The following is a 22,471-nucleotide window of genomic DNA, read 5'->3' as shown; positions in this document are numbered from 1 at the left end:
AACTTTGTGTGTAATGTGCGAGCGTGACTAAGTGACAGGCGTGTGTGTGTGTGTGTGTGTGTGTCGTATGAGCTCATATCTCCTGTAACTGTTATTACGAAATGCTATAAAATCTCTTGCGTGTTCAAATGATTTCCGTTCTCCATCCCGAGACGAGCGTGAAATGTTGAATCGGATTATGCAGATCGCTTTAGTGTAGTGCGACGTCTTTTGAAACCAGAAGCAATTTGCTAATTTTGAAAGATTTTTGCTGAAATTATTTCTCACAAGAAAGTTTTCAAATGACTGATTTGATGTGATAAGCTTTGCTGATTAATTTACTAATAAACATTTGTGGTAATTTCCCACTTTATAAACTCAAAACTTGCATAATTGTTCTCATTCGCGCGCAATATACCCGCGCTAATATCAGACTTGTGGTATCGATTTAATATCGGTACTTCGGTATTAGATTGTGGTACCGTACCGAAGCCAGAATTGTGGTATCGAGCCATCCCTAATCTGGATGTTCTTGATGTTCAGTGTTAGGCTGATATAACTATATATTATCAAGAGTTTTAAGTCAAGCAAAGAGTTTTTGGTATTTAAATATTAGCATTACATTTTTGTTCATATTTATGTTAAAATTATATTGTCAGATTTATTACATAAATGTTTGCTAAAACACTTCTGGTCACATTCAGAAGTTGTAGCAATACTTTCTTTTCCCAGAAAGAATGTGAAATGCGTAAATGGTATCATTCTCAGTTTTAAATTTTTTTTTTTGAATATAATTTAAATGGATTTTCCACACTAATTGCAATATCGTATCACATATCGAATATCGCATTATTGAACCACATAATCCGCACCGGGTCTGACGCAAGTGGGCGTGTCTCTACTTATAATTACTTTTGTTTTATACAAACTGTTCAATCAACTATCACAAACTATGCATCACTTGAAAGCTAAAACACTCAAGATTCATGTTCTGAACTCGTTTTTGCAATAAATACACCAGAGAGGAAAGGGTTATATTAAATGCTAAAGCAGTAGCAATTTAAACATTAGCATAATAAACGCGGTACTCATCTTTCATCTCCTGACGTTCAGATCAGATCGGACGAATCCACAAAACAACAGCATACATGTCCGTGTAAGAGTCCACTCTTCAAAATGCATCCCACTTTTAAATCCAAAACAACGAAAAAATAAGGGGAAAAAACTAAAAATCATCCGTTGTTTGCATAAGCGTTTTGCGTTAGAGTAATCAATCATGTCCATTTTCAATGAAATAGCGATTATAATCATTATTTTGCCAATCTCCCCTGTACTGTGGACTGTTCCGGTCATATTAAACCCTCCCCGGTCTCTCTCCTCCAATCACAGCCTCTGATGACACGATATAAACGGAGCGCGTTAATGGTTGCTAAAGCTGTCAGTCAAGTGCGCCTGTGCTTTTAGTTGAAGAAGCCAGTCAATGCCTAGCCAATGCATAGCCAGCATAGATTTGATTGATGGATGTAGTAACGAATCAAAAGACATTATTTTGCGCAGTGTTTGTAAGAGATGCCATAAGCAGCATTGAAGAATACAGCTGTTCTTAACGTCTCCATAGTATCCAATAGTATCCAGCGCGGCCTGCCAGCGTAAGCACACACACTAACACACAACCCGCAGACTAAATGACAGACTGTTTTTATCAACTAAATGAGTTTTTTTTACACTTGTAAATTCTGTAAGTAGTTGCTTTAGTTTTCAGGGACTGCAAATGCATTATAAATAGCAGTTTATGGCAGATTTATTTGAATAAAAACTACTCTTTACTATTACACAATAGGGCTGTGTATTGCCAAGAATCTGGCGATACAATACGTATCACGATACAGGGGTTACGATACGATATATTGTAATATATTGCGATATTGTAAGAGAGGCAATATATTGCGATATTTCTTTTTGTGTGTTTTTGTTTTTTATAATTTAAAAGAATAAAGAACACAACCATAAGCCTAAAACACGAGACAAAGTATTTTATTTAATTAATACAGTATCATTTATAACACTAATCATATGCAATGTGCAATCTAAATTAAGGGAAATGTAAAGTGACTGCAGGATTCTTTATGTGTAAATGTTTTAAAGGTTCACAGTATAGCAGTGGCTATTTAACAACAGAAAGTGCAGTCCATTTCATGACTGAATGACTGTTTGTTTTATATTTAATAACGTTAAGCTATTTTCTATAAAGCAGTCTATTGTATAAAGTGCAATTTCCAGTAACGTTACTGAACTGCAGAGCTGGTCATCATATCCGCTATTATCTTTCGTTCTCCTGCCACCGCTGTCAGTTTTGGTGTGTGTTTATTTTGTTACTGAGAGGAAAGCGTGCAGTATATTCAATCAAAACGCTTTTCAGCAGCGCGGGTGACGTCAGGATGTTAAGCGAGCTCTCTGTTTCAATGTGTTTCCCGAGTATTAGATTATAACTTGGCCTATTTTGCAAACAAAATGATCCTTGTCGATTTCCTTCGATACATTCTGAGATAACACTGCCATCTAGTGGTTGGGTGTTATATAGTCAGTGGATTAAACCGAACACAAAGCCACGAATCTTGGATGTAAATATATAAATATCGATACAGTCTTTTTGAGAATCGATACAGTATCGCCAAACATAATATCGCGATATTCACGTGTATCGATATTTTCTTACACCCCTATTACACAAATGTTCTAATATAATTGGCCTTTATTGAAAGGATGCCTAGTTTTTTTTTTTTTGACATAAAAGCTTACAGAAGCTACATTTTTGTGAGAATCGTCCTCAAATTTTTATCAAAACATGATCAGACTTTCAGTTTTATATATATGTTATTTTCAGGGCCTTAAAATTAAAATCTCATATTTTTTCTATAAGGGATTAATCATTTTTTTCTAATTTTAGGGTTAAAGAGCTGCAGACATTTTTCGGTATATTACAAAAAGGGGCGAGGATTACGAGGTTAACAAGATATTGCATATCGCATGTTTCTTCAATATCTATTTGAAATAACCATTAACTGGTTAATTATGTTATTCTATCGTTTGCTTTGAAGTTAGCAGATGCCGGTGCATTTAAAAAAAGCAATGGTTATCTAGTTTATTTATTTTTTATTCATGTTCATTTTTAAAACAAGTCGAGTTGGAAAAATGTTATTAGTCTTCTGAAAAGCATGAAGCATAAGACGGCCAACTTTCGATTGTTTAACGCTCCATTAAAACAGGTCAGTATTTTTCCAGCTGTTTTGTAATTAATGCAGGTATTTCTGTTGTGGTAATAATTATTATTTAATTATATAAGTTTAATTATCTCGTGTTATCTTATTTTTGAGTGAAAATAAGTCTTTATTTATACATATTTGTTTAAAGTATAGGCTAAATTAAAATAACGCTATTAACTGGTATTTTGCAGTGTTGGGCAAGCTACTTGGAAAATGTAGTGAGCTAAGCTACCAGTTACTCTACATTAAATTAAGCTTCACTACACTGAAGCTACGCCCCTGGGAAATTTAGCAAGCTAAGCTACAGCAACTTGACAACAGTAGTTTACTACATCTAAGCTACTTTTTATTTATTTAATTTTATATTGAACCCACTTCATTCCAATCAATGCTTTTAGTGATCAATAAAAGTCAAGCATATAGACACACTTTTTATTTATTTATACAAAAACTGTCCGAAATCAATTCGGCAACAAAAACATGTGATCCAAAATATTAACAAAACCAGGGGCCTGTTGCACAAAACTAGGATAAGGGATTAAGCCGCGATATCTTGATGATCTTGTCATTTTTATGCAAAATTTAGTACACAGCTGTCATGTAAACATACCCTAAACGCAAACTCATACCAAGAACGATAATGAAAGATAACTGCATATTAGTGGATAAATTGAGCCAGGATCACCAAAATATCCCAGCTTCATCCCTTATCCTAGTATTGTGCAATAGGCCCCTGGTGTCGTGTGTGTGTGTGTGTGTGTGTGTGTGTGTGTTCATCTGTATGTGTATGATATGCATACACAACTGTGTGTTTGCATTTATGTGCAATTTAGACTTGGGCACTTTTGCAGGACAAACTGTAAGTTAATTTACAACTCAACTTGTACAAAAAAGTCCAGTCCAGAAACTACAGTAGCAAAATAATTAAGCCCTGCTCCAAACAGTACCAACATGGCAAAAACAACAACAACAAAAAACAGCCTGTGTGTGTGTGTGTGTCTCCCACACACATGAAACAAGTTTCAATCATTCTTTCATTCATATCAAGAGGTGGCCAGGCTGGACCCCGATACTTTTAACAAGAGGTGTTTATTCAAGAGACACAATAGATTTTAAAACTTTGCAGTTTCTCTTTTGTCACCGCGCGAACGATGGGCGTGCAACAGCGAATTGAGCGCTAGGATATATCCGCGTTCTTATCAGTTGTGTTTCCAATTTGAGCTTGATCCTCAGAAATGCTTGGGAAAATGTAACGTTAGCTTGTGTGGACGTTACCGCACTACTTGGTCAACAGAAGAGCTTCGCTACTGAAAAGCTATTACATTGAGAAAACAGCGACGCTACCACCGCGCTACTGAAAAATGTAGTTAAGCTAGTAGCGTCACTACTTGTAGCGACGCTACTGCCCAACACCGGTGTTTTGTCCAATTTAAACCGTGTTCGGAACAGTAATGTTCAGCGAGGAACAAAAAAAAGGAAACGCTATAATATCGATTCTGCTCGGAGTGAACTGTTTGATATTTTTTCCCGTTTTTAAGCCCTGGTACTGACCCGTAACTCCCTAATATCTCTTTCCGCTTCAGTCCGCTTCTGGTGTTCATGAAAGACCGGGCCGGCAGTCATCTCCTGGAGAAGATCTTCACGTTCTCCCATAAAGCTCTGCTGCGTGACATCTACAGGAACCATCTGAGGTCGCATCTGATGCCTTTGGCCCTTCATCCCATCGCAAACTTCACCGTGCAGAGCCTGATCGCAGCTTCCTCCCACTTCAAACTGGTGCGGTCTCCTGTACTAGCACTAGCTCATCTCCTTTAAAGGGATAGTTCACCCAAAAATGAGCCTGGGATGTTTATCTTCTGATCCACAGGGAATCATAGGTGTGTCTTCAGGAGAACACAAATGAAGATGTTTAACTCAACCATTGCTGTGTGTAGGTCAATGATATGAATGGGGAACAATTCTATGAGAGGAAAAAAAACATGCTTAGACAACACACACACACAAACCTGCTGCTCATGACGACACACTGATGTCTTAAGACACGAACCGATCAGTTTGAGTGAGAGATCAAGCCGTATTTATATCATTTTACCTCAAATCAACGCTATATCCAACAGCCGGGAACACGCTTCACTTCCGGTGAGGTCAATAATACACGATCTGGTGTAGTTTACGCCAAAGCCAGAAGTGAATCTCGTACGCGACGCCAGATCGTGTATTATTGACCTTACCGGAAGTGAAGAGGACTCATTCGACCGAACCGCGCAGGGACTAATGAGGAATCTATGTACATGTGTCTATGATCGCGCCTGATTTTGACCTTCTCTGGCGGAAGTAATGGCGGAACACTAGATGAGATTCGTCTGATATGAGGTAATTAATAACTCAAATACTGTTGTTTCTGGCAGAAATCGATTGCTTCGTGTCTTAAGACATCAGTGTGTCTCCACGAGCCACAGGGTGTAATATGGATTCGTATGTCTGTGTGTTTTACTCTCATAGAAATACACCCCATTGACACGCATTATACGAGCAACGGCTGAGTTAAACATCTTCATTTGTGTTCTCATGAAGAAACAAACACGCCTATGATGCCCTGGGGGTCAGCAGATAAACATCAGGCTCATTTATGGGTCAACTATCCCTTTAACATGCGCCTCTTATTTCCTCTTGCTCAGTTCCTGAAGATCTTCGACGAGCTGATGGAAGGTTTCGAGGCCATTCTCGCCGCGGGTCACATGGCGGTAGTGGTGCAGATGGCAGAGAGCTGTGTGCGGCGGGAGGAGAGGCAGGCTGAGCTGCTACAGCGCCTCCTGCAGGTCAGGAGGAATCATGGCTGTCATCTCTAACTCAAATCAACCACTTCTGGATTTAAAGGACAACTCCGGTGAAAAATGACCCTAGGGGTAATTAAGACATGGTTACCGAGTAGATCGTTCTCTGGGATGCGTTTTCATAAAAATCAAAAGTGAAGAGTTTTTTATCTCTAAAAACAGATTAGCTTATAACGCTTGTCTATGGGGCACAGGGTGCGTTAACTTAAATCGCTAGTTAATACCACTAGCAAGGCTGAAAATAGCCTCACACTACATGCAAACCGAAGCATTGAGAACTTTGTAAGAGTACAAACAGTTTAATAAGAAGATACTTTATAAAGACAGTGCATTACGCGTTTACGGACAGGCGCCATCTTGGAGAACAGTCTCAACGAGTCGATCCACGAGCGTTGTGCTAAGTGATGAACCGTGACTTTGAGTCTCATATGGTCCGTTGTTTCTGGAAGAAAGCACTGAACGCAGCAGAGAAAATAAATAAATAAAAATATAAAAATGTCCATGATATTGGCTTTCACAAACTTAATTCCTATCGACCAGCTCACTTAGCACAGCGTTCGTGGCTCGACTCGTCGAGACTGTTCTCCAAGATGGCTGCCGTCTGTAAACGCATAATGGACTGTCTTTATAAAGTATCTTCTTATTAAACTGTTTGTACTCTTACAAAGTTCTCAACGCTTCGGTCTGCATGTAGAGACCCTCATTATGCTGCCGTGTTAGTGTGAGGCTATTTTGAGCCTTGTTAGTGGTATTAACTAGCGGTTTAATTTCACTACTCTGTGCCCCATAGACAAGCGCTATAAGCTAATCTGTTTTTAGAGATAAAACTCTTTACATTCGATTTTCATTTTCATGATCCCAGAGAACGATCTACTCGCTAACCATCTGTTAATCACCCCTAGGGTCATTTCTCACCGGAGTCGTCCTTTAATGTGCTCCAGTTATGCTCTTTTGACCTTTCACGCAGTGTTTGTGAATGTAAAATGTAACGTAATGTAAAAGGAAGTTTTTGTCTGTCAAACTGCCTGAAATGTGTCTGTAATTCCCAGTCTGTTTTCCTGCTGAACCTGCATAGGTTTGTAACTAATTTGCATAATGCCAGCCAACAGTCTTAATTGGCTGATACAGTCTTGATTGGCGTCTGCTTAGCCCCGCCCTCAAACACTGTAGTTGTAGCTATGACTGGCTTTGGTTTTCATGGTAATTATTAGCCTTATTTTTAGTACTTTCGTTATGTGCTTTTATCATTTAGTAAGTTACTATTTAGGTTTTAGTTTGTTTTAGTGTTTTTATTTCCAGTTTACAATTTTTAGTGTTTCAACTTAAACTAATTTCAGTTTATTGCCAAATAGAGATTGACCGTTTTTAAAAAATATTTTTTTTATAACCGATACTGATTATTTGTATATTTTTGTGCCCGATAACCGATATACAGAACCAATATTTAGTTTTTTGTTTTTGAAAATTATATCTAATATTGCATAATCAATACAAAAATATAGGAAAATGCTTAAATATTGGGGGAAATATTGGTAAAACCGATTATCGGTAAATCTCTAAATTTTCATTTCGTTTTTTATCTAATATTATATTTTATTTCGGCTTCATTTCAATGAACAGAAATATTTTTATTTGCTCGTTAACTGATATATCAAACCGATATTTATGTGTATATACAATATTGCGAAACCGATACCCGATTATGGTAAAATACTTAAATATCGGTGGAAAATATCGGTAAAACAGATTATCAGTCGACCTCGGTTTCCAAGGCAGCATCTGTAATTTTTTTGTTTAGTTTTTCATATAATATTTACATTTTATTTCAGCTTTATTTCAATTAACAGAAATATTTTTATGTGCAGGATAACCTATATACAGTAACCAATATTTATTTGTTTAATTGGTTTCATTTAAATCCGATATTGCAAAACCGATAACCGATTATGTATAAATATTAGGAAAAATATCAGGAAAAATAGACAACAGCTCTAATTTTCGTTTAGTTTCAGTTTTTATACTAATATTTATCCAACCAACTAATATTTATTCTGGCCAATCAGAGCAGAGCAGGCTCTCTGAAAGGCGGGGTTTAGAGAGACTGAATCTTCGAACAAGCCGTTTTAGACACTGAGAAAAAGAGCGGATATTTTGAGAAAATTGGAGTGATTTTTTGGATGCGCGTATAATATATATGTATAATTTGCCTTAAAAGTGTTTCTTTAAATGGATAGTCCACTCAAACTCTCTCTGATTATGAACTTATATGACTTCCTTTCCTCTGTCTTTATTCAGAATCTGATATTTAATTCTGATCCGCTGATCCTAAATAAACTTCGTATCCCATCAGGCCTTTCACTGCAGTGAACCGGCGTCGCTGCAGGTTTCCTGTCTGCCTCTCTTCCTGTCCTTCCTGGCATATGAAGTGTACTACAACACTGAGACAGCAGAGGGCGACGCCGTCACACAGGTGAGTTTGCCAGTATGAATATTGTGTGCATTTTGGGGACTCAAATGTGCAAGCAGAGCGCAGCTGCACGAGAGGCTGTATCCCACAATGCAATGCATATTTTACTTGACCTTCCTTTTCCAGTGTGGCAAATTAACCAGAAGTAACATCAAACTTTCTTATTGTCTGGATAATTGATTTATTTACTTATTAGTAATTATTTTCAAGTTTAACAAGATTCTGCTGCACCACATTGGAGAAACACTGACATTATGATATATATATATATATATATATATATATATATATATATATATATATATATATATATATATATATATATATATATATAATGGCAAATCTTTTCTAACGTTAGTAATGTTGAAGCATTAAAATAAAAATGACAAAGCACATAAAATTAAGCTATAATTAACAATATAATAATAGAAGCTAATTGAATATATTAAAACCAAAATAACATTTTTCCAGGCATCATTTAACTAATGTTGATGGATATAACATGAATTTAATATGACCCTGGAGCTCTTCACCAGTCCTGCGTCTCACGGGTATATCTGTGGAAATAGCCAACAATACATTGTACAGGTCAAAATTGTATGCATGTTGAATGCAAAATATGCATGACTAAGGATTTTATTTGGACTACTTTAAAGGAGATTTTCTCAATTTCGATTTTTATTTTTATTTTTTTTGCACCCTAAGATTCCAGATTTTTCAAATAGTTGTATCTCAGCCAACTATTATCCTAAACCATACATCAATGGAGAGCTTGTTTATTCAGCTTTCAGATGATGTATAAATCTCAATTTTAAAAATGTGACCTTTATGACTGGTTTTGTGGTCCAGGGTCACATATTTGGACTCTCTCTGTTAAAGGGATAGTTATCCCTGAAATGAAATTAAAGCCATCTTTTACTCACCCTTCTGTTGATTCAATGCCATATGTCCTTTCGGACCTCAAAAGCAGTAATTTTTAAAAATAGTCCTGCACATGCTCCTTCCTATAATGGCAGTGGATAGCGACCAGAGTTAAACATTACAAAAATTAGACAAAAGTGTGACGCAATAATACAGTGAGATGTGCACTATATATGGAAGCATACTATAAGGTTTTGCAAGAAATAAACTATTTTTCATTCAAAACACTGAGCATAGTGTGCAATATGCAGTGTGCGGTGTGCGGTTTGCAGTATGTAGTGTGCAGTGTTAATGTGACTGCTCCGTCTCCGTCTCCGTGTGTGTAGTATGTAGTGTGCAGTGTGTAGTATGCAGTATGCAGTGTTAATGTGGCTCTGATCTGTGTGTGCAGTCCTCTCCGTGCTCTCTCTCCGTGTGTGTAGTATGTAGTGTGTAGTATGCAGTGTTAATGTGGCTCTGCTCTGTCACTGTGTTTGCAGTTGTCTCTGCGCTCTCTGTCTCCGTGTGTGTAGTATGTAGTGTTAATGTGACTGCTCCTTCTCTGTGTGTGTAATGTGCAGTGTGTATTCAGTATGCAGTGTTAATGTGACTCTGCTCTGTCTATGTGTGTGTAGTATGCAGTGTGTAGTGTTAATGTGACTCTGCTCTGTCTCTGTGTGTAGTATGTAGTGTGTAGTGTTAATGTGACTGCTCTGTGTGTGTAGTATGCAGTGTGTAGTATGTAGTGTTAATGTGACTCTGCTCTGTGTGTGTAGTATGCAGTGTGTGGTGTTAATGTGACTGCTCTGTGTGTGTAGTATGCAGTGTGTAGTATGTAGTGTGTAGTGTTAATGTGACTCTGCTCTGTGTGTGTAGTATGCAGTGTGTGGTGTTAATGTGACTGCTCTGTGTGTGTAGTATGCAGTGTGTAGTATGTAGTGTGTAGTGTTAATGTGACTCTGCTCTGTGTGTGTAGTATGCAGTGTGTAGTGTTAATGTGACTGCTGTGTGTGTGTAGTATGCAGTGTGTAGTATGTAGTGTGTAGTGTTAATGTGACTCTGCTCTGTGTGTGTAGTATGCAGTGTGTAGTGTTAATGTGACTGCTGTGTGTGTGTAGTATGCAGTGTGTAGTATGTAGTGTGTAGTGTTAATGTGACTCTGCTCTGTGTGTGTAGTATGTAGTGTGTAGTGTTAATGTGACTCTGCTCTGTCTCTGTGTGTAGTATGTAGTGTGTAGTGTTAATGTGACTCAGCTCTGTCTTTGTGTGTGTAGTATGCAGTGTGTAGTATGCAGTGTGTAGTGTTAGTGACTCTGCTCTGTGTGTATAGTATGCAGTGTGTAGTGTTAATGTGACTGCTCTGCTCTGTGTGTGTAGTATGCAGTGTGTAGTATGTTGTATGTAGTGTGTAGTGTTAATGTGACTGCTCTGTGTGTGTGTAGTATGCAGTGTGTAGTGTGTAGTGTTAATGTGACTGCTCTGTGTGTGTAGTATGCAGTATGTAGTGTGTAGTGTTAATGTGACTCTGCTCTGTCTCTGTGTGTGTAGTATGCAGTGTGTAGTGTGTAGTGTTAATGTGACTGCTCTGTGTGTGTAGTATGCAGTGTGTAGTGTTAATGTGACTCTGCTCTGTCTCTGTGTGCAGCCGTCTCCGCGCTCTCTCTCTCTGTGTGTAGTATGCAGTGTGTAGTGTTAATGTGGCTCTGCTCTGTGTGTGTAGTGTGTAGTGTGCAGTGTTAATGTGACTGCTCTGTGTGTGTAGTATGCAGTGTGTAGTGTTAATGTGACTCTGCTCTGTCTCTGTGTGCAGCCGTCTCTGCGCTCTCTCTCTGTGTGTGTAGTATGCAGTGTGCAGTGTGTAGTGTTAATGTGGCTCTGCTCTGTGTGTGTAGTGTGTAGTATGTAGTGTGCAGTGTTAATGTGACTGCTCTGTGTGTGTAGTATGCAGTGTGGAGTATGAGTATGTAGTATGCAGTGTGTAGTGTTAATGTGACTCTGCTCTGCATGTGTAGTATGCAGTGTGTAGTTTGTAGTGTTAATGTGGCTCTGCTCTGTGTGTGTAGTGTGTAGTGTGTAGTGTGTAGTGTTAGTGACTCTGCTCTGTGTGTGTAGTATGCAGTGTGTAGTGTTAATGTGGCTCTGCTCTGTGTGTGTAGTATGTAGTGTGTAGTGTTAGTGACTCTGCTCTGTGTGTGTAGTATGCAGTGTGTAGTGTTAATGTGACTCTGCTCTGTGTGTGTAGTATGCACTGTGTAGTTTGTAGTGTTAATGTGACTGCTCTGTGTGTAGTGTGTAGTATGCAGTGTGTAGTGTTAGTGACTCTGCTCTGTGTGTAGTATGCAGTATGTAGTGTGTAGTGTTAATGTGACTGCTCTGTGTGTGTAGTATGTAGTGTGTAGTGTTAATGTGACTCTGCTCTGTGTGTAGTATGCAGTATGTAGTGTGTAGTGTTAATGTGACTGCTCTGTGTGTGTAGTATGTAGTGTGTAGTGTTAATGTGACTGCTCTGTGTGTGTAGTATGCAGTGTGTAGTGTTAGTGACTCTGCTCTGTGTGTAGTATGCAGTATGTAGTGTGTAGTGTTAATGTGACTGCTCTGTGTGTGTAGTATGTAGTGTGTAGTGTTAATGTGACTGCTCTGTGTGTGTAGTATGTAGTGTGTAGTGTTAATGTGACTGCTCTGTGTGTGTAGTATGTAGTGTGTAGTGTTAATGTGACTGCTCTGTGTGTGTAGTATGCAGTGTGTAGTATGTAGTGTGTAGTGTTAATGTGACTGCTCTGTGTGTGTAGTATGCAGTGTGTAGTATGTAGTGTGTAGTGTTAATGTGACTGCTCTGTGTGTGTAGTATGCAGTGTGTAGTATGTAGTGTGTAGTGTTAATGTGACTGCTCTGTGTGTGTAGTATGCAGTGTTAATGTGACTCTGCTCTGTGTGTGTAGTATGCAGTGTGTAGTGTGTGGTGTTAATGTGACTGCTCTGCTCTGTGTGTAGTGTGTAGTGTTAATGTGACTATGCTCTGTCTCTGTGTGTGTAGTATGCAGTGTGTAGTATGTAGTGTTAATGTGACTGCTCTGCTCTGTGTGTAGTGTGTAGTGTTAATGTGACTGCTCTGTGTGTGTAGTATGCAGTGTGTAGTATGTAGTGTGTAGTGTTAATGTGACTGCTCTGTGTGTGTAGTATGCAGTGTGTAGTATGTAGTGTGTAGTGTTAATGTGACTGCTCTGTGTGTGTAGTATGCAGTGTTAATGTGACTCTGCTCTGTGTGTGTAGTATGCAGTGTGTAGTATGTAGTGTTAATGTGACTGCTCTGCTCTGTGTGTAGTGTGTAGTGTTAATGTGACTGCTCTGCTCTGTGTGTAGTGTGTAGTGTTAATGTGACTGCTCTGCTCTGTGTGTGTAGTGTGTAGTGTTAATGTGACTCTGCTCTGTCTCTGTGTGTGTAGTATGCAGTGTGTAGTGTGTAGTGTTAATGTGACTGCTCTGCTCTGTGTGTGTAGTGTGCAGTGTGTAGTATGTAGTGTGTAGTGTTAATGTGATTCTGCTCTGTGTGTGCAGCCGCCTCCGCGCTCTCTCTCCGTGTGTTATCACGGCTCTCGGCTGGTTCAGGCTCTGGCCGGCTTCAGGGACCGATCAGTGCTGATGAACAGCCTCCATGAGCTGAGCTCGGCCGACCTGCTGACCCTCGGGGCCGACGCCTTTGGGAGCCACGCCTTACAGAGCCTGGTGGTGGCGGCCAGCGATAAGGGCCGGGGGAAGATCCTGAGGAAGATGGAGGTAAGGCTTCACAGACATCACAACTGATGGGGAAGGGCCCTTTCTGACATCACATCTGATGGTGAAGGGCCCCTTCTGACATCACATCTGATGGTGAAGGGCCCCTTCTGACATCACATCTGATGGTGAAGGGCCCCTTCTGACATCACATCTGATGGTGAAGGGCCCCTTTCTGACATCACATCTGATGGTGAAGGGCCCCTTCTGACATCACATCTGATGGTGAAGGGCCCCTTCTGACATCACATCTGATGGTGAAGGGCCCCTTCTGACATCACATCTGATGGGGAAGGGCCCCTTCTGACATCACATCTGATGGGGAAGGGCACCTTCTGACATCACATCTGATGGGTAAGGGCCCCTTCTGACATCACATCTGATGGGTAAGTGCCCCTTCTGACATCACATCTGATGGGGAAGGGCCCCTTCTGACATCACATCTGATGGGTAAGTGCCCCTTCTGACATCACATCTGATGGGGAAGGGCCCCTTCTGACATCACATCTGATGGGGAAGGGCCCCTTCTGACATCACATCTGATGGGTAAGGGCCCCTTCTGACATCACATCTGATGGTGAAGGGCCCCTTCTGACATCACATCTGATGGTGAAGGGCCCCTTCTGACATCACATCTGATGGGGAAGGGCCCTGTCTGACATCACATCTGATGGGGAAGGGCCCCTTCTGACATCACATCTGATGGGGAAGGGCCCCTTCTGACATCAAATCTGATGGGGAAGGGCCCCTTCTGACATCACATCTGATGGGGAAGGGCCCCTTCTGACATCACATCTGATGGTGAAGGGCCCCTTCTGACATCACATCTGATGGGGAAGGGCCCCTTCTGACATCACATCTGATGGTGAAGGGCCCCTTCTGACATCACATCTGATGGTGAAGGGCCCCGTCTGACATCACATCTGATGGGGAAGGGCCCCTTCTGACATCACATCTGATGGGGAAGGGCCCCTTCTGACATCACATCTGATGGGGAAGGGCCCCTTCTGACATCACATCTGATGGGGAAGGGCCCCTTCTGACATCACATCTGATGGGGAAGGGCCCCTTCTGACATCACATCTGATGGGGAAGGGCCCCTTCTGACATCACATATGATGGGGAAGGGCCCCTTCTGACATCACATCTGATGGGGAAGGGCCCTTTCTGACATCACATCTGATGGGGAAGGGCCCCTTCTGACATCACATCTGATGGGGAAGGGCCCCTTCTGACATCACATCTGATGGGGAAGGGCCCCTTCTGACATCACATCTGATGGTGAAGGGCCCCTTCTGACATCACATCTGATGGGGAAGGGCCCCTTCTGACATCACGTCTGATGGGGAAGGGCCCCTTCTGACATCACGTCTGATGGGGAAGGGCCCCTTCTGACATCACGTCTGATGGTGAAGGGCCCCTTCTGACATCACGTCTGATGGTGAAGGGCCCCTTCTGACATCACGTCTGATGGTGAAGGGCCCCTTCTGACATCACGTCTGATGGGGAAGGGCACCTTCTGACATCACGTCTGATGGGGAAGGGCCCCTTCTGACATCACATCTGATGGGGAAGGGCCCCTTCTGACATCACATCTGATGGGGAAGGGCCCCTTCTGACATCACATCTGATGGGGAAGGGCCCCTTCTGACATCACATCTGATGCCGAAGGGCCCTTTCTGACATCACATCTGATGGGGAAGGGCCCCTACTGATGAGTTCTCTGTGCAGGGCCTGTGTGTGGATCTGGCCTGCTCTATGTACGGCAGCCGTCTGATGGAGGCCGTGTGGGACAGCGCCACCGTCGGGCAGAAGCGGAGCATCGCGGACACACTCGGTGAGACTTCTGTCATCACAACATTTCAGCCGCACTGTTTCAGTAATAAAAGTCTTTATACCGAGAATTAACTTTTGGGCCAAAAATTTTCCGTGGCTGAATATTCGGTGCATCCCGATATCATAGTGTGATAGATAATGTGTACGAAACAATTCTTTTCATGTGCAGTTAGTGTGTGTGCATTTAGTTTTGTGATTTCACCGGAAAGAATAGTCAATATACCGCAATTAAGCAATATATTGACGTGTGTGTGTGTGTGTGTGTGTGTGTGTGTGTGTGTGAAGACTGCACAAGCCAAAAGAGAGCGCTGTTAGACCACATTCGTTCCGACTGTCTGATCAGCCTCTGTTCCTGTCAATCACTCGGTGTCAACCAATTATACTGCATGAGGGAGGGCCGAGCTAACTCTCTCATACACTTACACACACACACACACACACACGAATTGAGGCAGCAAGTGCGGCACACACAACGACTCAGCAAAAAGATGTTTTTCAGAACGAGTGTGTCGCACTAACACTAAGATTTGATGTGAAGTAGGGAGCCAAAAAATATCCAGGCGAGTTTGAGACCCCTGTCTTAGGGCGGGCGTACACTGTGCGAATTCGGACACTCGGAAGGTCATGAGATATTGCAGACGCTACGTGTCAGTTAATTTGACTGTTTGCACCGCGAGCCGTCTGGGATCACACAAGCTTTCGCTTTAAACACAGACACCGGAGCTTTTAATGTTGCTGCTAGAGCTTCAGAAACAAAAAATTAAGAAAAAATGTGTGCAAATGATTTGTTGAAAAGCAGAGAACAGCAGCCATTCCTTTCAACCGAAACAACCAGAGGGAGAGAGAGAAAGAGAGTGTGTGTGTGTGTGTGTGTGTGTGTGTGAGAACGCTGTATGTTTGCAGCCACTGAGCTAATAATACTCATAGATTGAGCCTATCGTGCTTGTGCATGATTTGGCAATAGGGGACAGTCATACGCTGGTAAAAATCGGGCATGCTTAAAAATGATGGTAAGTTCGGGAGGTGCTTAACGTGCTCGGCTCGTCTCGTATTTCCTCTCACACGCTGCGAGCCGCGACCATACGAGCATCCACGATGTCCACGCGATTTCCCCCGAGAAAAACAATCGTCTGCGAGTTCTAGTATGCGAGTATGACAGCAAAAATTGCACCGTGTACGCCCGCCTTTAGGGATAATGAGTGTTCCTTTAAAGCGGTGGTAAAACACAGCGTTTCGAAAGCTTGATTGTGTTTGTGGGCTGCACTGTAACGTGTTCATGCTTAGTTTTTAAAAAATTGCATTATTTTCCATATATTTCACCTTTATTCTACACTGCTCTGTCCCTCTTTGTAAAAACAGTCTGATGGTTTCCGGGTTCTATGAAGCCGGTCCCTCAGAAATACGCAATGGGCTCCGATTGGTTAGCTGGCCCCGCTGTGTTCTGATTGGCTAAATGCCTAGTGCACGTGTTTCGGAAACCCCTCCCCTTTACTGCTGTCTGTAAAGACTGCGGATCTATAGTGATCGCTACTGAATGCCACCTTTTGTATTTTTTCAAAACGATTATAGGCAAATGTCTGTTGCAAGAAATATTAACCCAAAACCAACACTAAACATTGACTTTAATATGGTGTCCAAATCAAACACAGAATTATGTTTAGCATACTGTAGATAAACAATACATAAAAGCTCTAATCAAAGAATAATTTACACTAATTCCAAGTTCGCTGTTGAGATTTAAAAGTTTGTAATGTTAGGTGTTTGTCGGATAACATTAAGTATGAGCATTTAACAAACTGGTTTGCAGAGCAATTGGTTTTTAATTTACAATTAACAATACGAACTATTACAGGAAAACACATCGATGAAAAATAAATCATACTTACAGGGTGTGGTCCGTTTTTAAAGTTGGAACTGCTCCATCTTTCAGGACAAGCCGTTGTGTGAATCCTGCATTGAACTCGCGGCGATCGTGGAAGCTTTCCTCCGTAAAATGTGCAGCACAGAGAGCGAGATTCGGCTAATAATTCTGAGGGACTGAGTTAAAAATACATTTTAACCATTGATCCCAAACTCCCGCGTAAGGCGCAATAAAGTGGACATGCAATCCGGATGAAAATAACAGCGTTTGGTGGCAACTAACGATACCACAAAAACTCTTCTCCACAGCAATAAAAAATGGCCTCGCCCCTTTTATTTAATATTCTTGGAGGAGGGGTTTATGCAAATATTGGGGTTAGTGATGTCACCAACCCTGGAGGAATGTCTGTAGTTCTTATCGGCCGTTTGCTGTAGTCCTTAGAAATTGATTTCTTTAAAAGCAAATATCTCCCTTTGCTTTAAACTTTGAACGTTGTAACTTTGCAGATGTTGTTTATGCTCAATCAGCGACATTACACACTAGCTACAGTTAGAAAAGTGCAATCGTGTTTAACCGCCCCTTTAATGCCTGATGTTAATGTGATTATTTGAGATGCTTTGGAACAGAAGCTGGAGATGATCAACATGACCGGTGTTCTGTCAGTTAATATAGATAGACATTATGATATGATATAATATGAGCTTCTGATGGTCTTCTCTCTCAGTCCGCAGTGAGAGTCGGCTCCGGCCTGATCGGTTCGCACGGCACATTTGGGCCAAATTCGGGCTGGCGTCATTCCTGAAGCGACGAGGCGATTGGCTGGAAGCGCAGACGGGAGAGGCGAAGAAGAAGAAGATGTTCAGGGATATTCTGGAGTGACAGAGACTCATTCCTGCCATTTTAGTGAAGAACTTTTCATTCCATCTCCTTTGAAGATGCATTTTATAAATAAAAACCTCAAAAACGCTCCTGTTGGGTATGACTGTGCCTCAAATCATATCGACTTACACATCTTACACGCAGCGCAATATTAGACAAAACTGACACCGGGTCATATGCTATCAAAGACATCACAACTGATGTTTCCTTTTCCTCTGATATATATCGTGATATGACATTTAAAAATATATTTATGTGACGTTAGACGCTACACGTTTTCAAGAATTAATATAAATGAATGCATTAATAATTTTTCACCAGGTGATTTAAAAATATTTAATCATAAATTCATATTTTTTTCATTAAATATCTTGGAAAATAAATAATAAATTCATATTTTTTCATCAGATATCTTGAAAAATAAATAATAAATTAATGAATTAATAATTCTTCATCAGAGGTCTTGGGGAAAAAATAATAAATTAATATAAATTAAAGAATAATCTGATTTTTTTTTGGGGGGGGGGTATTGAGGGGGGAATCATAAGCTAATAAATTAATGAATTAATAATTTTTCACTGGGTGATTTGCAAAATAAATCCTGAATTTATATTTTAAAACTTAGAAAAAATATATTTTAAATGAATATTTCTTCACCAGACAACTTGAATAGCTCTATTTGGAAAGAATTTGGAAAGAACAATGAAACCCCAGAAGCAAAGCAATGCTGCCATGGCAGTTCTCTACCAACTGAAAGTGGCGTTGTGAAATTTGGTTTGAATATGAAAATAACCTAATTTCCATTGAGTGAAGACGTCAGGAATGCCTCGGAGTGAAGATGTGCAGCTCTGGTTTTGTCCCAGCGGGTGAAGGTCAGGTCGCTCGTGATACGGCCGCAGCTGCGATCTGCTCTATCTGTGTGGGAGAGACGGCGGAACGCCAAAGCCCAAATCTGGCCATCGGGGCGGCCTGACATTCAGCTGCGGAATCAAAACCAGAGTTCACACGCCAGCCCTGATGCCAAACCTGCCACCAGTCAATCATTCATATTTTACATCAGTGAGGTTCACTGGGACAAACTTTGATGTTGGTTTGACAACGCCGTTTGAAAGTTTCAACGTTTTATTAACTTTAAATTAAGTGAGATGGAAAGAGCAAGACAATGTTAGCATTAATTAGCATGTTTGCTAACATGTTTTACCACATTTTTATTATGAATTAACATGTTTTACCACATTTTTATCAAGATTTAACACTTAGCTAACGTGAATTAACATGTTGTTAACATGTTTTACTACATTGCTAGCATTAATTAGCATGTTGCTAGCATATTTTACCACATTTGAGCATTAATTACCACTTTGTTAACATGAATTAGCATTTTTTCCTAACTTGTTTACCACATTGCTATCATTATTTAGCATTTTAACCTGTTTTATCACATTTTCATCATTATTTAACACTGTTAGCATGAATTAACATGTTGATAACATATTTTACCACATTTTAATATCATTTAACACTTTCCTAGCATGAATTAGCATTTATTGCTAACATGTTTTACCACATTACTATCATTATTTAGCATGTTGTTAGCCTGTTTACCACATTGCTAGCATTAATTAGCATGTCATTAGCATATTTTACCACATTTGAGCATGATATAACACTTTGCTAGCATGAATTAACACTTTTTGCTAACATGTTTTATCACATTGCTATCATTATTTATCATTTTAACCTATTTTATCACATTTTTAGCATTAACGCTGCTAGCAGGAATTAGCATGTTGTTAAGAAATATTAAACCACATTTTAACATCATTTAACACTTTCCTAACATGAATTAGCATTTTTTGCTAACATGTTTTATCACATTGCTATCATTATTTAGCATGTTGTAAGCCTGTTTACCACATTGCTAGCATTAATTAGCATGTTGATAACATATTTTACCGCATTTTAACATAATTTAACACTTTGCTAGCATGAATTAACATTTTTGCTAACATGTTTTATCACATTGCTATCATTATTTAGCATTTTTAACCTGTTTTATCAAATTTTTACCATTGTTTAACACTGCTAGCATGAATTAGCATGTTGTTAACACATTTTAACATCATTTAACACTTTCCTAGCATAAATTAGCAATTTTTGCTAACATGTTTTATCACATTGCTATCATTATTTAACACGTTAGCCTGTTTACCACATTGCTAGCATTAATTAGCATGTTGATAACATATTTTGCCACATTTTAACATAATTTAACACTTTGTTAGCATGAATTAGCATTTTTGCTAACATGTTTTACCACATTGTTATCATTATTTAGCATGTTGTTAGCTGTTTTATCATGTTATTAACATGAATTAGCATGTTGCTAATTCGTTCCGCAGCGTTCTGGATCATTTGCAGCGGTTTGATTGCTCAAGATGGAAGTCCAGACAGAAGCGCATTGCAATAGTCGAGTCTAGAAATGACCATGGCTTGGTCCAGAAGCTGTGCGGCATGCTCCGTAAGGAACGGTCTGATTTTCCTGATGTTGTGCAATGCAAACCTGCATGACCGAGCCGTCTTTGAGATGTGGTGTTTGAAGGACAGCTGGTCATCAAAGGTTACTCCAAGATTTCTGACCGACCCTGAAGGGCTAATCAGAGATGAACCTAGCTGGATGGTAAGATCGTGTTGTATGGTCGGATTAGCAGGAGAGATGAGCAGCTCAGTCTTTGCTAGATTGAGCTGCAGGTGATGTTTTTTCATCCATGCCGAGATGTCCGCCAGACAGCTTGAGATTCGTGCAGCTACTGTGGGATCATCTGGTGGAAATGAGAGGTCGAGCTGTGTGTCATCAGCATAGCAATGATATGAGAGGTGCCTGAATGATGGGATGTTGTTCTGATGGCGTGTCTTGAGTATTATTCTTTCTGTAATCTTCTGACTTTAACTACATCTGAAAGACAAATATCGTCCTTTTTACTCCACTACATTTCTATCAAGGTCCTCGAAGTGGAAAGTCGTTTCTGTCGCCGCTTTGAAAGTCAGTGATGATTTTTTTCTTCTTTAAAAGGTGTTTGGGTTTTTGCAGAAAGCCTTTCAGGAATCACTCTTGTAGAGTCTCGTGAAGTTCAATGATTTCACAGCATTTATTAAACACTGATTTATAGTTTAGAGCAAAATGGAAGAAGACGGATGTCCAAATGCTCATTTAGTGGAGTATTCACATAAACAAAGTTGATTCTGTCTTCAGTGAAGGTGAACAGTGTGAGAATATCAGATGTGTATCAGTGTATTGGATCCGTGCATTCGGCCTTAAAGTGACAGCAGCTTTGTAACTTTTCTACAAGTATTTAAATGAGTTTAAGTTAGTCGTCTGCTAGTGTGTCAGATGGAGCGTCACTAGCTGCGTTTCCATTACAGATTTGCGAAAAACTTTAGCGATATTTCTTAAATGTCGATAAAAACCTGTTGCGAAATGACAGCGTTTCCATAGCTGCAGTTATGCGACTAAAACATATTACTTTCCTCTCGCGATAGGTCAGTCCAGAACGACGGCACTTGGTAGGTTTGTATATCCCATCCACCGCACTAGCCATTATTTTTATTGGAAGGAGACGTGTGTGTTATCCAAGCATTAATGGCAAGGAAAGCCCCTTAGGTTACTTAAGCGGCACGGATATGAGGTGTGTGTGTGTGTGTGTGTGTGTGTCAGATCTGCTTCAAGGTCTTCATGATAATGTGGCATTTCTGTGTTTAGAATCCAGTATTACTGTAATCCTATATTGTCTTTTATGAGTTTAATAAAGAATCCGTCTCGTCTTCTCTCCAAACCGAACCGTCATCTGTAAAGAATGATCGACTTTACGCGCGCCAGGTTGACGCATAGAGAGTAGAGCGAAATGTTTGAATTTGCATGTTAACTCAAATGGTTTTTTATTTTTACCACTTTCGTTATTTTGGCTAGATATTTCGTTTGTTGGGTATATGAACTGAATTTAGAAATGCTTTGGAAAAGAAAAAAATTGGCATTTAATAAACACAATAATTTTTTTGAAATGAAGACCGCGTTTGGAGTGAGTGCATGCAAAATTATTAGTTCCCCTAGTCCACAAATAAAAATAGACAGTTTATAGTTTTGTTATTTTTAGCTATACAGATGAGTTCAAGACATAATTATAGAGTATTGTGAATTGTTTCATCTCTCTTAAAGGAAGAAGGAAAAAATGAGAACGTCAGCGCTTTTATCGGCCGTGGTTTAAAGGAAACATAGCCTAACATTTCGTAATATTACGAAACTAAATAGGCTACGTTTAGGCCTAATATTATTATTATTTATTATTAATATTTATAATATTATTATTTTAATTTATATGTTGATTATGAAAAGTGAGCAGCATGCCCTAGAATCGTAATATGTTTGAGACCTGGGGAGTCACATGATTTTGATCACTTCGAGTTTTATTTTCTAGAAAGTCTTTCTTAAAAAATTAGTTTTTTATAAATTGTATTTTTATTTTGATCGATGTTTCATAAATTAATTGCCTGTTTATTAAATAAGAAGCAAACTAAGATCGTCTGGAATGGATTGACGTGCGTAACTGGCCTGTTTCCTCGGCCTTTGAGTAAGGCTGAAACTATAGCCTATAGGCTATAGCTCTTTCTGTTTTAATATATTTCTT

The 22,471-nt window shown here is 39.8% G+C and overlaps 1 protein-coding gene across 1 annotated transcript in view; it reads left to right on the top strand.

The window, feature by feature from the left end:
- LOC137089333 (nucleolar protein 9) overlaps nt 1-17,877 on the top strand; it is a 29,705-nt gene extending 11,828 nt beyond the window's left edge. The window contains exons 7-12 of the mRNA XM_067452896.1: nt 4,826-5,018; nt 5,921-6,061; nt 8,427-8,546; nt 12,998-13,216; nt 14,945-15,050; nt 17,635-17,877. Of these exons, the coding sequence (XP_067308997.1) occupies nt 4,826-5,018; nt 5,921-6,061; nt 8,427-8,546; nt 12,998-13,216; nt 14,945-15,050; nt 17,635-17,789 (934 nt within the window). The 3' untranslated portion in view covers nt 17,790-17,877. The remainder of the gene's footprint in view (nt 1-4,825; nt 5,019-5,920; nt 6,062-8,426; nt 8,547-12,997; nt 13,217-14,944; nt 15,051-17,634) is intronic.
- The last annotated feature ends 4,594 nt before the right edge of the window (nt 17,878-22,471 follow it).

This window comes from Pseudorasbora parva, chromosome 9 (assembly GCF_024679245.1).
Source record: "Pseudorasbora parva isolate DD20220531a chromosome 9, ASM2467924v1, whole genome shotgun sequence".
Lineage (NCBI taxonomy): Eukaryota > Metazoa > Chordata > Actinopteri > Cypriniformes > Gobionidae > Pseudorasbora > Pseudorasbora parva.
Note: the sequence above shows the minus strand (reverse complement) of the source record. Positions and strands in the feature narration are given on the sequence as shown.